The sequence below is a fragment of the Nomascus leucogenys genome, chromosome 8 (assembly GCF_006542625.1).
Source record: "Nomascus leucogenys isolate Asia chromosome 8, Asia_NLE_v1, whole genome shotgun sequence".
In the NCBI taxonomy this organism is placed as follows: domain Eukaryota; kingdom Metazoa; phylum Chordata; class Mammalia; order Primates; family Hylobatidae; genus Nomascus; species Nomascus leucogenys.
This window is the reverse complement of record NC_044388.1, coordinates 35,876,378-35,890,044: the sequence shown is the minus strand read 5'-3', so window position 1 is coordinate 35,890,044 and position 13,667 is coordinate 35,876,378. Positions and strand designations below refer to the sequence as shown.

Below are 13,667 nucleotides of genomic sequence, written 5' to 3'. Positions count from 1 at the left end.
TTCTGCCATAATAAAGGCCGTACTGGAAAAAGAGCAATCCTAAACGCGCAGGGTAAATAAACATCAGGCTGGAGCCGTCAGGGGCGGGGAAGCACTTTTTGAATGGCGGAAACTCCGAGAGACGCCTTTCCCAGCTGCTCCAGAGGGGCTGCTCCAGATTTTCCAGAATCTCCCAAACACAGCGCAGGGGCCTGCTCCGCGGGCCTAAGCACCTCCACGTGTCTCAGAAGCCTAGCACCATAAATACTCCGGGGCACGGAGCTGGGAAAACCGGAATAGGAAGACACGTTACCCCGAGAAAATCCAGTCCAACAGGTCTTCTCCTTCAGCCGGATGACTGTGGAGCGCCACCACAAGCAGGGCCTGCAACCCAGGCATCCAGGCTAGACACCAAATCAGCAAACTTCATTCCCGCGCTGCCGAGTACAACCCGGCGCTTCCCCGGCGCACACAGTACACATCAGCTCCGGGAGACCGCCCCGCCCCTCCCCGCCCCCCCGCCCCCCCGCCCCCCCGCCCCTCCAGCCCCGTCCCCGCCCCCGCTCCTGCCCCACCCCTTTCCCCGCCCCCGGCCCGGCTCGCCTTTCGCGCGGCACTGCAACCCTCCCACTACAGCCCATCCAGCCCCGCCCAGCGCGCCGCGGTGCGCATGCGTAGAGGCCCTCGCTGCCGCTGAGCACCTCGGGAAGTGTAGTCTCTTTGCAGGTGCCGCTGGACAGTTAGAGTCCTGCATCCCGGTGGAATCCGGAGAAGTGAGAACACTCCCGCCGCCCCGTCCTCATTCCCATCTTCACACCTGTCCAGTCCCCTTGCACTCCCGCTGCATCCCACGCGCCGGGCTTCTGTCAGAGCTTGCACTGAGGAAGAGCGGAGACCCGCTCTTCTCAGCGGGCTGTGCCGGGGGAGGCGGGGTCCACCGCCCGCCCCCCGCCGTCGCTCTCCCCGCCTCCCCTCCCCTCCCCTTCTGGCGGGTGTGGGGCCGGTGTCCGAAGCCAGGCGGCGGCCCCCGCAGCGGCCGCAGGAGGGGCGGCTGCGGTGGGCGCCGCGGGCGATGCCCCTGCCCGGCTGCTCCGGCGGGGGGCAGTGCGAGCGGTGGCGGCGGGGGAGGAGGCGGGGGGCGGCGGCTGCGGCGGCTGCAGCAGAGGGGCCGAGAGCTGGCGGCGGCGGTGGTCGTGAAGGGCATCGGCGGCGGCGGTGATGGCAGAGATGATGTGAGTGCCCGCCGGCTGGGGACCTGGGGCCGCGCAGCGCGGGACGGGCGGCGGCAGCGTGCGGGAGCGGCCCCGGGGGCGGCGGAGGGATGCGGGGAGCGCGGGCAGAGCCGGAGCGGCGGCCGCCAACCGGCCGGCAGTGGCTGGAGCCCCGCGCTGCGGCGCCGGGGGGAGCCCGGCCCGGCGTGGGGGTCGCGGGCGGCGGCGGGGGCGGTCAGGCCGAGGGGCGTCTGCGATTGTTCTCAACACCCCTCCCCCATCCCACCCCGTATGTCTGTTTGTCACTTGCAGCTGAAGATGGAAAGAGCCAGGCGAAGGGGAGGCGGCGGCGGCCGCGGCCGCGGAGGCAAGAATATAGGGGGCTCCGGCCTAAGCAAGAGTAGACTCTATCCCCAGGCCCAGCACTCCCACTACCCCCACTACGCGGCCTCAGCCACCCCTAATCAGGCCGGGGGCGCAGCCGAAATCCAGGAGCTGGCCTCCAAACGAGTGGACATCCAGAAAAAGAGGTTTTACCTAGACGTGAAGCAAAGCTCCCGGGGCCGCTTCCTGAAGATAGCCGAAGTCTGGATAGGGAGAGGCCGGCAGGACAACATCAGAAAGAGTAAACTGACCCTCTCCCTGTCTGTGGCAGCGGAGCTGAAGGACTGTCTAGGGGACTTCATCGAGCACTATGCCCACCTGGGCCTGAAAGGCCACCGGCTAGAGCATGGCCACAGCAAAGAACAAGGCTCCAGGAGGAGGCAGAAGCACTCGGCACCCTCCCCACCAGTCTCGGTGGGGTCCGAAGAGCATCCTCACAGTGTCCTGAAAACAGACTATATCGAGAGGGACAATAGGAAATATTACCTAGACCTAAAGGAAAATCAGCGGGGTCGCTTCCTACGGATTAGACAAACCATGATGCGGGGGACTGGCATGATAGGTTATTTTGGCCACAGTTTGGGCCAAGAACAGACTATTGTCCTCCCAGCACAAGGAATGATTGAGTTTCGTGATGCCTTGGTTCAGCTGATTGAAGACTATGGCGAAGGAGACATAGAAGAACGAAGAGGTGGAGATGATGACCCGCTTGAACTCCCCGAGGGGACTTCTTTCAGAGTGGACAATAAAAGGTTCTACTTTGATGTGGGATCTAATAAATATGGAATTTTCCTGAAGGTAAGTGAGGTGAGACCACCTTACCGTAATACTATTACTGTTCCATTCAAAGCTTGGACAAGGTTTGGGGAGAATTTTATCAAGTATGAAGAAGAGATGAGGAAAATTTGCAACAGCCATAAAGAAAAGAGAATGGATGGCAGAAAGGCCAGTGGTGAAGAACAAGAATGCCTCGACTAGAGTGAAATTGAACTCCATCAGGCAAAATTTAAAATCACAAATTGGCTAAAAGTACTGATCCATTATCCTTTGAAGAAGTTTTTCCTCTTTTTTGGCCCATTGTTATTAGTAATACCTCTAGTAGTTATACTTCAAGAAGTCTGATTCTCATGTTATGTTACACATAGATCACTCTAATTCTTACGGGAATTCCAACCTTCCCAGAGCTAAATAGTTTAGCTGCTTCAACTGCTCCAGACTATTGAAGTATGCAAATCAGCACAAAATGTGACATTCTGACATTCTAAATACCATAACTAAGATTTACATTGCACTATGACATAATCCTGAAAAAATATACATATACTTAAATGGAAGTGTGACTTTCTAGTTAACAAATTCCCCCAAAAGTATTTCAATCCTACTTCATTAAAAGCTGCTAAGCTTACCTGTAGGGCAGTTACCACAGAAACAGAAATTGACCTGTGGTATATATAAATATTTACTTATAAAAGTACAAGTAGACGTATGTTGTCCGTTGGATAACTGAATATACCATCAAAGGATCAAATCTTATTATCTAATTAAACCTTAAAAATACAATGTCATAATATTTCTTAAGAATACTATAGTATTCTATAATTTCAAACTTTGTGGTAACCCTACATTTATAGTTGCCATATCAAAGCCATGGGAGAGTTTTAATTCGTTATTCTAAGTTTAGTTACAATCCCTTCTTTACCTCTACTTAATGTTCCATATATTTTTATTGACTTTCCAAAGTTTCAGGAATTAGTTTTATGTCACATTGAGTGGGAGGCTTCATCCAATGGCTTTGCTATGGAAATCTTGGTGTTTTAGCTTTTCATGCTAATTTGAGGATTGCAGGAGGTTTCTTCCCCAAAATATATCATGGACTCAAGGTGTTATACTTTATGCTTCTTCTTTAACACTATTTCAGAAGGGTTGGTGCACCAATTAATTGATATAAAAATATACCTGTAATAATATATTTTAGTAGCACTTTTGCAATTGCTACCCTTAAAACCATGTCAACACTTCCAATATAAACCTGAATTTTACAGGTGTTTTAATTCTGGAGGGGGCGGGGATTATTTTTTTTTTTTCTAAAAAGAATTTAGAATACAGATTTCCAGTCTGAGAAATATTATTTGAAGATTGGTTATAAATATATTTGAAAGGAAAATTCAGGCATTTTCCAAGGTGCTCTTTCTGACTTTACACAAGACTCACCCATTTACCTGTATTAAAAATTTCTTTCCAGGAAGTGCCACAGCAATTTTTCAACACCTAAGCAATTTTTTAAACAAGTGGGTATAGTGTTATATGTGTACCAACCCATCCTATATTAACTGACTGAAATTACATCTATTCAGCTATATTTTCTTCTGAATCAGATTATTGTCTTTTATCTTGGCTTTATTCACCTCCCACACAATAAGTCCATCTAATCATATTTAAGAGCCAGAACACTGATTTCAACCCCCAAATATCACTCTCATTGATGAGAGCTGACTGCATGGATTCAAATCAGAATGTAGCTCTTTCATATGCTAAAAGTAATTTAAAATTATATCAGCAATTTTTTTCTTCCAGAGTTTTGTCCCCCAATACATTTATGTGAGGTCACTAAGAAAACTTGATGGTATGAATTAAGAAAATTAATTTCATTGGTTTATGTTACTTAAGAACAAGCAATCAGTAACCCCAACATATATACTAGTGTTGGTTTGCAGATTGTATTTCACATTTCCTCTAGTAGCGTGAAGGAATCTCATTAGTTCATTATAATTGTGGACCATCTGGATCACTATGGAACAACTGAAGGTTAGGAGATAATGTTAGTACTGGAGCTAATAGCACATGGTGGGTGTTGAGACTGTAAAAGTAGCAAGGGTTTTTAAACAGTCCTAACTGTAAAATAACTATGTAGGCTTGCTAAAAAAGTAGTTTTTGGTCTATGAAGGAGTGATGTGCACTTGAATTACTGTACTACTGATTGTTATTGCTGCCCATCATAGTGCCTATTAATAATAATCAACCTGTCAGATTTTGGCAAACTGGAGCTGTGAATATTCTAGTATTTGATTGTTCCTATCTCTATTGCTATGAGTGTATACACTCTCTTAAAGTCTTCCTTTCTAAAATATTTATATCCATTAGGTCTAAATGATTTCCTTTTACCTTTTGGGTCTGATAAGATTTGGGTATGTGTCTATATCTATATATATACACACACACATATGTATATACATGTATACGTATATATGTGTGTATACATACATACAATACCATGTCAGACTTAAAGATAAATATCTTTAACTCATTGTATATAAACATTATTAAATTTAGTTTTCCATTAATTATTTAAGTAAAGAATTAGTTAAGCAGCCAGATTTTCTACCTTGTATGTATACTTCAAAGTTTTTACCATCTCAAAGCTGCAGATTAAATAAATGCATATATACTGGCAATTGAATATGCTCTAAAATTATTAAGCCTTCTGCCAGTCCTTTTGTTTCATTTTTTTCATAGTTAATCATTGAAAAATGAGATGATGCTATGATTTTTTGATACTTAAAATTCCCAAGAATTCATTAGCCATAATTAAATATGATCCAGTTCAAAACTCTGGTCTTAGGACATGTATTGCCATGTATCTTATAAAATAAGCTACTATTCTTATCTGTGCGATATGCATTTTATTTATTGTCATTTGTAACATACATGGAGCTGCAAGTGTTCATGGTATCCTTCAAAATAACAGAATCCCTGCCTTGAAGACATTAAACTCTTAAGGCAACTGGAAGTTAGAAGTTAAAAAATGAGCATGAAAGTTAGTAAACAAAAGTACTAGTTCACTGTATCATTCTAAAACACTGATGATGTTTGCACATAATAATCCAAGCATAATGTGGTACAGGCTCAAAACTGTAGTAATATAAGCTAATAGTATGAAATTTGGAAACGGGTTCCTCTTGATAGTTGGCAGTGTGCTCCTAGCAATTGAAAGCAGCACTAATCTGTTGCTTATATGCAAAAGATGCAATGTATTATAAAGATATTAAAGTTCTTCTACATTTTATAGTTTTCCTTGTTAAAGCCCCAGACTGCCATGTCCCTGAAACTTGAGTCAAACACAAGCTTATTTGCACTAAAGAGCATGGCCAAAAAAATAAATGACAGGGTGGAAAAGCTAGTTGGAACCTCTTGAAATAATTGGTTCTAATAGGAGAATTTCACATTTGTCTATTTGAAAGCTGTATGGTCCAGGCAGACAATCTGTCAGTTCACTAATTTAATAATGCACTTTACCTTTTGTATATAGAAGATGTACATTTATGCCACTTGACAGGTGGGATGTGTTTCAATAACTATGTAGCTAGAATCTATAAGGTGATCCCGTGCATGCATATGTTTGTGTTGGAACTGTTGTAGTAACAGGTTTCCATTAAATCAGTGTAATGGAGAAGGGTAGAAGATGCTTTTGAAACAAATCCCAGTATATTTAACAAAGAATTTTAAAGTAGGGTTCACATTTGATGTCTTAAGAACTAGAATAAATAAAATACTATTTCTAACCCAAATTCGTATTACAGTTGAGACTATATTTAGTTGAGATTCCCCACAATGCCCTGACAGTTAATTTGGGGAATTTGTCTAGACAAAATTTTTTTTCAATCATTGTTTCATTGTTGACATGTGTTTAAGTAATGAATAAATATGCAGTACATAATATTATACTCAAATTAAAAGTGTGGTTAGCTGATGTGGCATTATTTAAAGAACACTCAGACTAAAGAAGTAAGGTTTCAAGTTAAGGAAATGCAAGGAGCCTGTGAACAGTCACTAACACAAATATGGTATCTCAGAATTCACAGAAGTACTAACCTTCACCAACTAAAAAGGGTATTGGGGGATTTAGTGTATCCTTCCATCTTAAAAGCTTCTTAAGATGTACATTTGAAAACTAGATAACTGTTGCTTAATAATACTTTACTGAGAAACACTGTGTACTAACAATTCATCAAGAGTGTGCTATATTTACTGCGTTCATTTTATATCTATAGATAAGAATAAATTATATAGTCATCCTACCTTAATATAATCATGTATTTATATTGTAATTTTGCAAATATTTTCCATAAAATAAACATTTATCTGAGCTGCACAATTTGAAGAGGATGAAATTGGAATATACCCTCAGATGCTCATTTTAAATAAGCAGCTACCATTGAAAGCTGATGTATGTATTATCATTCCTTTAAATTTGGGCTTTTGGTATATTTTAATATTTAAATGAATAGGACTTAATTTGAATTTTAAGTGGTTTTCTGAAAATATTTTTTCGTAAGTGTGAGCTTTTTTTCCTGCTTATCTCCAAATGTTTTTCATTGGAACTATTGATGAAATCCTATTCAAAGCTTTATGTAAGGGGTTTGCTTAGTCACCACTTAGTTTGAAGTCTGTCTTTACTAAAACACCAAACATCTTTGACAACATACAAAGAGGAGTTAACATTGATTCTATGCCTACAGAATAATACAGGTGTAATATTTATCACTGCCTGAAAAGGATCTTAAATCCTTCTGAAATTTCCTTAAATATTTCTTGAATTTCAAAGAGAAATGGTGGCTACTGGCTAGCCCATCAGAGAAAAAGAGTAAGAATGTTAACATGCTGTTGAAACAACTCATAGTCCACCATACTGTAGCAATGAAGTTCAGGGAAAATGTGTTTTTCCCAACTTAATATCATGTGAAAATTGGGTTTTCAGATCACAGTAACTCTGTCATAAAGAAAATATACCCAAATTTAGTAGGTAGAGCTTAGAAAAATAATATATGTATAAGTATATATTTTCATGTATAATGGAAAAAATCCGTAGTTGTTATTAATTTGACATGCTATTTTAAATCATTTAAATTTATTTTGGTAATGAGATTTTAATCAATATTTTTGAATAGGGAAAAACATACATATAGTACAAAATGGAAACAGTACAGATGGGTAGAGGGTGAAAAGTAGCAACCAATGTTAGCAATTTCTTGTATATCCTTCTAGAGTTACTCTGCATATACAAGTATATGTGTATGTATATATATATATATATATTCTTTTTAAAACATACAGATGAAAACATATTATATATACTATCTTGTACCTAGTAGGTTCAATTTCAGATCTGTCATTTTAAGTGACTTTTTTTTAACTTAGATATCATACTTGAGCTAGTTAACATATCACTTAATTTGAAATATATTAACTATACCAAGGAAATATCGAGGAAATTTTGAATGAATCCCATTGGTATTTACTTAAAATGCAAATATATGTGTATTTTTAATATACAAATATTCAGTTTATCCTACTAGTTTCCCTTCCCTCTTCCTAAACATCTTGCCTTCCTATATTCCCCTCACAAATATATTGGTCTTTTTCCTGAAGTAATGCAGTTCAGGAGTGCCAGGATATTAAATAATTTAACCAAGTGTTATCTTAAACCGTATTCCCTAATGAAAAACACCCATATTTAAAAGCTTTAATAAAGTATCACTTTCAGTCAATTTTTACCAATTCTGTCACTATTATCTTTATCCAAAGACCTTGCCCTTATAAGAGCAAATGAGTATTAGAACTATAATAAAAAGGTATATTATAATTCTGTTGAAATACTTTATTAGCATGAAGCCTTTATCTTTATGAGAAAGGTATAATGTTCATTTAGCAGCCTCATCAAATCCAAGTTTAAGCAAATAGGTAACTCTAGACCCGATTGTTTAAAGCATTGATTTTTCACTGAAGGACCAAGAGTCTGTCAGTAGTCTTGGGACCAAAGGCGCTGGGATGATTTGGGGAAGGAGTAAAAATTGGGGTGCTGTGAGGTTACAAGTACAGCTAAACTGTCTCTCTGCTGGAAGAATATAAAATGGTCAATATCATTTTTTAATAAAGTTAGCATTATTGCTAGTCCTATAAACATGAAGCTGCTTTAATAGTTTTGTGAGCACCCGTCCCCAAAAATCATAATTCTCTTTTCATTCCCATCAAGAGTGCATTTTGATATGACTTTTCTATTGACCACCGAGAAAAAATTATCTGAAAAATGAAAGATCCCATACTTGCGTCCTGAAAGATGCTATCTAATTATGAATTAAAGCAACCAGAGTAAAAGATCCAATACAATTGTAAATATCTTTAAAAATGTGTGTTGAGGAAGAAGAATTTTTTCATGGATTGGTGTCTGTGAATTTTATGAACATGTCATAAGGTTTAAAAATTTAAAGCATTGCTTTAAACTTTAGAATAATAACTCTATATTTGGTAGCATAATGTCCTGTTTACAAAATGAGAGAGGTGTTGTTAAAAGATAAGATCCTCTTAAATATATTTTAAAAGCATAAAAGAGTTTGCTCCCTTTATTTTCATGCTGAATAATTCATTATAAAATTCATTAAAAATTCATCTTTAGGAATGAATTTTGCTTAAATTTAGGGTAAAACATATTAATAATTTCCCATCCTTAATTGAAGAGCTTCCCATGTTGGTGCTTTCTGGTAAATTATATTTTTCAAACTTTATGTTCTTTTGAATATTTCTTATGAAAGTTACATATTTTTATTGAGGCCAGTGACATCCACCAGTAAATAAAAACATAATGAATTAGTGCTGCTATAGTGAAGTTCCTTTGTGATATGAATATGAAGAAAAAAATAACTCATTTAAATGGAATATATACTTTCCTGTTTAATATTGTTAACTTATTTCTGATTAAGTAGCAGTTCTCTGTCTTCACATTTTACCCTCTTAAACTTAATTTTTGCAAAAAATTGTTCTATTTGGTTTTCATTTTCCTAGGAAAAGGGAAAAGTAGTCCCTAATGAAAAGTGTTTATAGTATTTAAAAGAGTTGCTCAAAGTGTAAGATTGGGGAAAAAAAGCTTATGTTGGTTTTTTTGTCTTTATCAAAATAATGGTATAAATCTGATTATCTTACTTGATCTGATTAAAGTCAGGATTTCTTTTATCAGAAACTTTTATATTCAAAACATATTTAGTATTTTATTTTTCTTAAAGAAAATGGTTCTCTTAGATAATACAGAAATCTTCAGAATTTTGTTGTGATTTGATGAGGTTTTTGCCTAGGAGTAGCAAACAGAAAAGAAGAAATAGAAAAGAGAAAGATAGTGGCTGATTGTTTTGCTTGTCTATAACAAAATTCATCTAAGAGAAATAAGTCATTCTCAAAACTCAATCTCTGTTTAACCTTTAAAAGAGCATTTGAGAAAGAATAATAAGATCTAATTCTGCCAAGGTGTGGCCTGACCCTGAGTAAATCATTCAACTTCTGTTGGATGATTTCCTCATGTGAAAGATGAACAGTATTGTGCTGGAAGCTAAGGTTCCCTCCTACTCTAAACGTTTAAAATTCTGTATCAGTGGACTGTAAAAGGAAAAATAGATGGATAATACCAGAGTTGGAAAGTGTGAGAGTTTATCTGTTTACATTAAAAACAACTATAATGATGCAGCAACCTGTGATGATACCCAACGGAACAATGCAAAAAAAATGTCAGTTTTATAATATGTATGTATTTCTTTAGCCACACAAAATAAAATTTTGTTTCTAGTACTTATTAAGACCAAGTTGTTGTATACTAACTACATAACTATCCTAAACTTTAATTTTTTAAAAAGGAATATTTTTAAATATTGATTATCTCCCATCTCCTTATTATATCAAATATCTCATTATTTGGAAGGAGCATTGCTTGTTTCTGCATATTCTGTAATCATTTTTTATATTCTCCATGGCAAAGGAATTTTACAGATTAATATCACTTCCTGAAATGCCATTGTTCCTAAAATAACCATAGATCACTTTGCCAAATAATACTGCAGCTGTCATGGTAGTGGTCCCTACTGTCTTTGATTCCTTTTTGTTGATCCTGTCGAATATCCTGTGCTAGTAATAATGATGTCTGACAAAGACCATCATAAAGGATACTGACCTGTGAACAGTATGGTTCTGTTTTAGAGGACCTGTAACTACTAGGATATGGAAAGATTAAACATCTAACGGTTTGGGGGTTTTTTTAGCCTTAAGAAACGTGAAAGGATGGTGACTGGAAAAGAGAAGAAGCAGCACACGAGGTTTTTGTCTTAGAAGCACTTATTTATTTATTTATTTATTTATTTATTTATTTATTATTACTATTTTTTTTTTGAGATGGAGTCTCGCTCTGTCACCCAGGCTGGAGTGCAGAGAAGCATGTATTTAAGCACCCCAGTCCTCAACTATGCAGTGCCCCGCCACTGCCAGTGAAGAGGTTTAAAAAAGAGTGACATGTTTCTCCCTAGACCTCTCTTTTGGTGCCTATTTGTTTATCAGAGACTCCATTTAAGAGTAACTTGGCCGGGCGCGGTGGCTCAAGCCTGTAATCCCAGCACTTTGGGAGGCCGAGGCGGGCGGATCACGAAGTCAGGAGATCGAGACCATCCTGGCTAACAGGGTGAAACCCCGTCTCTACTAAAAATACAAAAAATTAGCCGGGCGTGTTGGCGGGCGCCTGTAGTCCCAGCTACTCGGGAGGCTGAGGCAGGAGAATGGCGTGAACCCCGGGAGGCGGAGCTTGCAGTGAGCCGAGATCGCGCCACTGCACTCCAGCCTGGGGGACAGAGCAAGACTCCGTCTCAAAAAAAAAAAAAAAAAAAAAAGAGTAACTTAAGTGTATTTCGAAGTGCATATGCATGTGTATTTTGCTAATTTCAAAAGTTTCTGTGCACATAAATTCCATTACGGAAACATTCCATATGATAACTAATCTTTGCCCTGGTGGTGATTCAAAATAGCAATTTGGTTGGTCTGTTTTCAACAAATTCTATAGAATGAATTGGCTGTTGTTAGAAAATGTTTTCTCTCTTTTCTCTTCCCTCTTCTCAAAATAGCAGATACATTTTATGTTCTTGATTGCTTCTTTTTCAGTGGTGTTTGAAATCTAAGTGGGATTTGAGAGAATAGTTTAGTTTGGCAATTCTTTACCCTTGCCATTTTGTAGGAACTTTCCTCGGCTTCCCATCAGATATTCTAAGCAACTTTACCAAAAGAACTCACCTACGTGCCAAAACCACCGAGCAAAATAAAACAACAGAACCATAGAAAATGATGTAGGAGTAAGAATAAATATACATACAGGCACCCAAATTCACAACATTCCTTATCATTTGCTAATTTACTTCAGAGACTGCTGTATTTTATTTCTAGGTTCTTCAAACTAGCAGTGTGGTTTATTCCAATGATTTGTCAGTCTAGAATGTCAATAGAACAAAATCTTTTGCTTAGTAAATGCTCCAAAAAGGGTATCTCATGTTATAATCAGTTGCAAAAATAGAATTCCAAAATTCCATTCATTATAATCCTCTTTCCTTCTTCCCTCCTGTACACTGTACCATGTTGGAAGTGGGTAAGGGCATTAATTTCTTTAACTATCACATGGACCCATTCCATCCTATTTATTTGTTCAGAAGACAATTGAAACACAATAGAGACCAGAGCTGCTCTTTGAAAATCTAGAAATTGCCCTGTGAGCTATATCTATAGACTCTAAGAAAGAAGGGCTACTACTTCACTGAACTGTTCTCCACACTCTTGCCAGATTTCTATATAACAGTTTAGGATGAATAGAAAATAGATTTGACTTGGGATGACATGAACTGAAAGGTCAATTGCTCCAACTTTTCAACACACAGTGCATCTTCAGAAAATATTTTTGACTAGCATGATTGCCAGGTAATTTCAGAAATGAATTTAGGCTGGGTGTGGTGGCTCACACCTGTAATCCCAGCACTTTGGGAGGCCAAGGCAGGCGGATCACTTTAAGTTCAGGAGTTCAAGGCCAGCCTGACCAACATGGTGAAACTCCGTCTCTACTAAAAATACCAAAATTAGCCAGGCATGGTGGCACGCTCCTGTAATCCCAGCTCATCAGAAGGCTGAGGCAGGAAAATCACTTGAACCCAGGAGGCGGAGGTTGCAGTGAGCTGAGATGGCACCACTGCACTCCTGCCTGGGCAACGGAGTGAGACGCCATCTCAAAAAAAAAAAAAAAAAAGAAAGAAATGAATTTTGTCCCTAGAGAAGTTTCACCATGACAATTTTAAAAGAGAAGGTGGTAAGAAAAGGAAGAGTCAATTAAGATTTATTAGTAGTAATAACTATTACTTATTGACCAATGTATACTAGACATAGCTGGGTCCCTTATAGCTACTATTCCTAATCCTTATAACAACCCTATTATCATCCCCATTTTCATATGATTTTCCAGAGGTTTATAAACTGGTTCAGAATATCAGAACTAATGTATTTGAACCCAAATTTACACCAAAGCCAAAGATTCTGCCCATTCAGTTAGGCCAAACTGCCTTTCAGACTTCCTATGAAGCTGATCCTTCCAACTCTTAATAAAGCACAGTCTACCCCCAGCCGCCACTATACATCTGCCTCAGCTTACTGGGAATTATTTTATCCAAAACCATCCCCCTATATGTGGGACAAGTCTCACCAAAGAGACACTTGGCTTATGTGAGGATTCCGTTGGTTAAAGTTGGTGCTAATAAATACAAGTTATTTGATCTTTAGTTTACAGATAAAACCTCTAATCTTGATCAACTATTTCCAATAAATGTCATAATTTTTTAAAGGGGTCAGATCATAAGAATGTAGAAGAGCTTCACAGTTTCATCCCTAAGGGCAGAGAGGAGACAAATTACTATTCACCATGGGTCTACAATTTCATTTTCATGAACCAAAAACAACTGGTTATGTTATCTTAGTTTCAAAATAAATCTTATCAATATTTTTGGAAGTTTTATTGATTTCTTACAACTTTTTCCTGCCATCTTATTGATGTCTCACAACTTTTCCTGCCATACTCCTCCCTATATCATTCCACTCATTTTCATATTTAATTACCAAATTTTTTCCTCTTTCTCTTATTTCCAGTAGAATAAACAGATAATTGCTCCATTTACAGATACATATTTTTCCCCATTACTATAGGACACTAATTTTCAAACTTCAGTGTGAATACAAATCATCTCGATGGTTTGTTAAACC

The 13,667-nt window shown here is 38.7% G+C and overlaps 2 protein-coding genes across 4 annotated transcripts in view; one reads left to right on the top strand and one right to left on the bottom strand.

The window, feature by feature from the left end:
* WRN (WRN RecQ like helicase) overlaps positions 1-476 on the bottom strand; it is a 152,687-nt gene extending 152,211 nt beyond the window's left edge. For both annotated transcript variants that reach the window (XM_003269548.3, XM_030817077.1), the window contains exon 1: positions 293-476. The gene's annotated coding sequence lies outside the window, so the exon portion shown is untranslated. The remainder of the gene's footprint in view (positions 1-292) is intronic.
* Positions 477-944: 468 nt separating this feature from the next.
* Positions 945-13,667, top strand: part of PURG (purine rich element binding protein G) — a 38,082-nt gene continuing 25,359 nt past the window's right edge. The window contains exons 1-2 of one of the 2 annotated variants that reach the window (XM_030817076.1): positions 945-1,211; positions 1,503-2,372. In XM_030817076.1, the coding sequence (XP_030672936.1) occupies positions 1,509-2,372 (864 nt within the window). In that variant the 5' untranslated portion in view covers positions 945-1,211; positions 1,503-1,508. Of the gene's footprint in view, positions 1,212-1,502; positions 3,463-13,667 lie in introns of those variants that run through there. The other variant, XM_030817074.1, reaches the window with a different exon arrangement.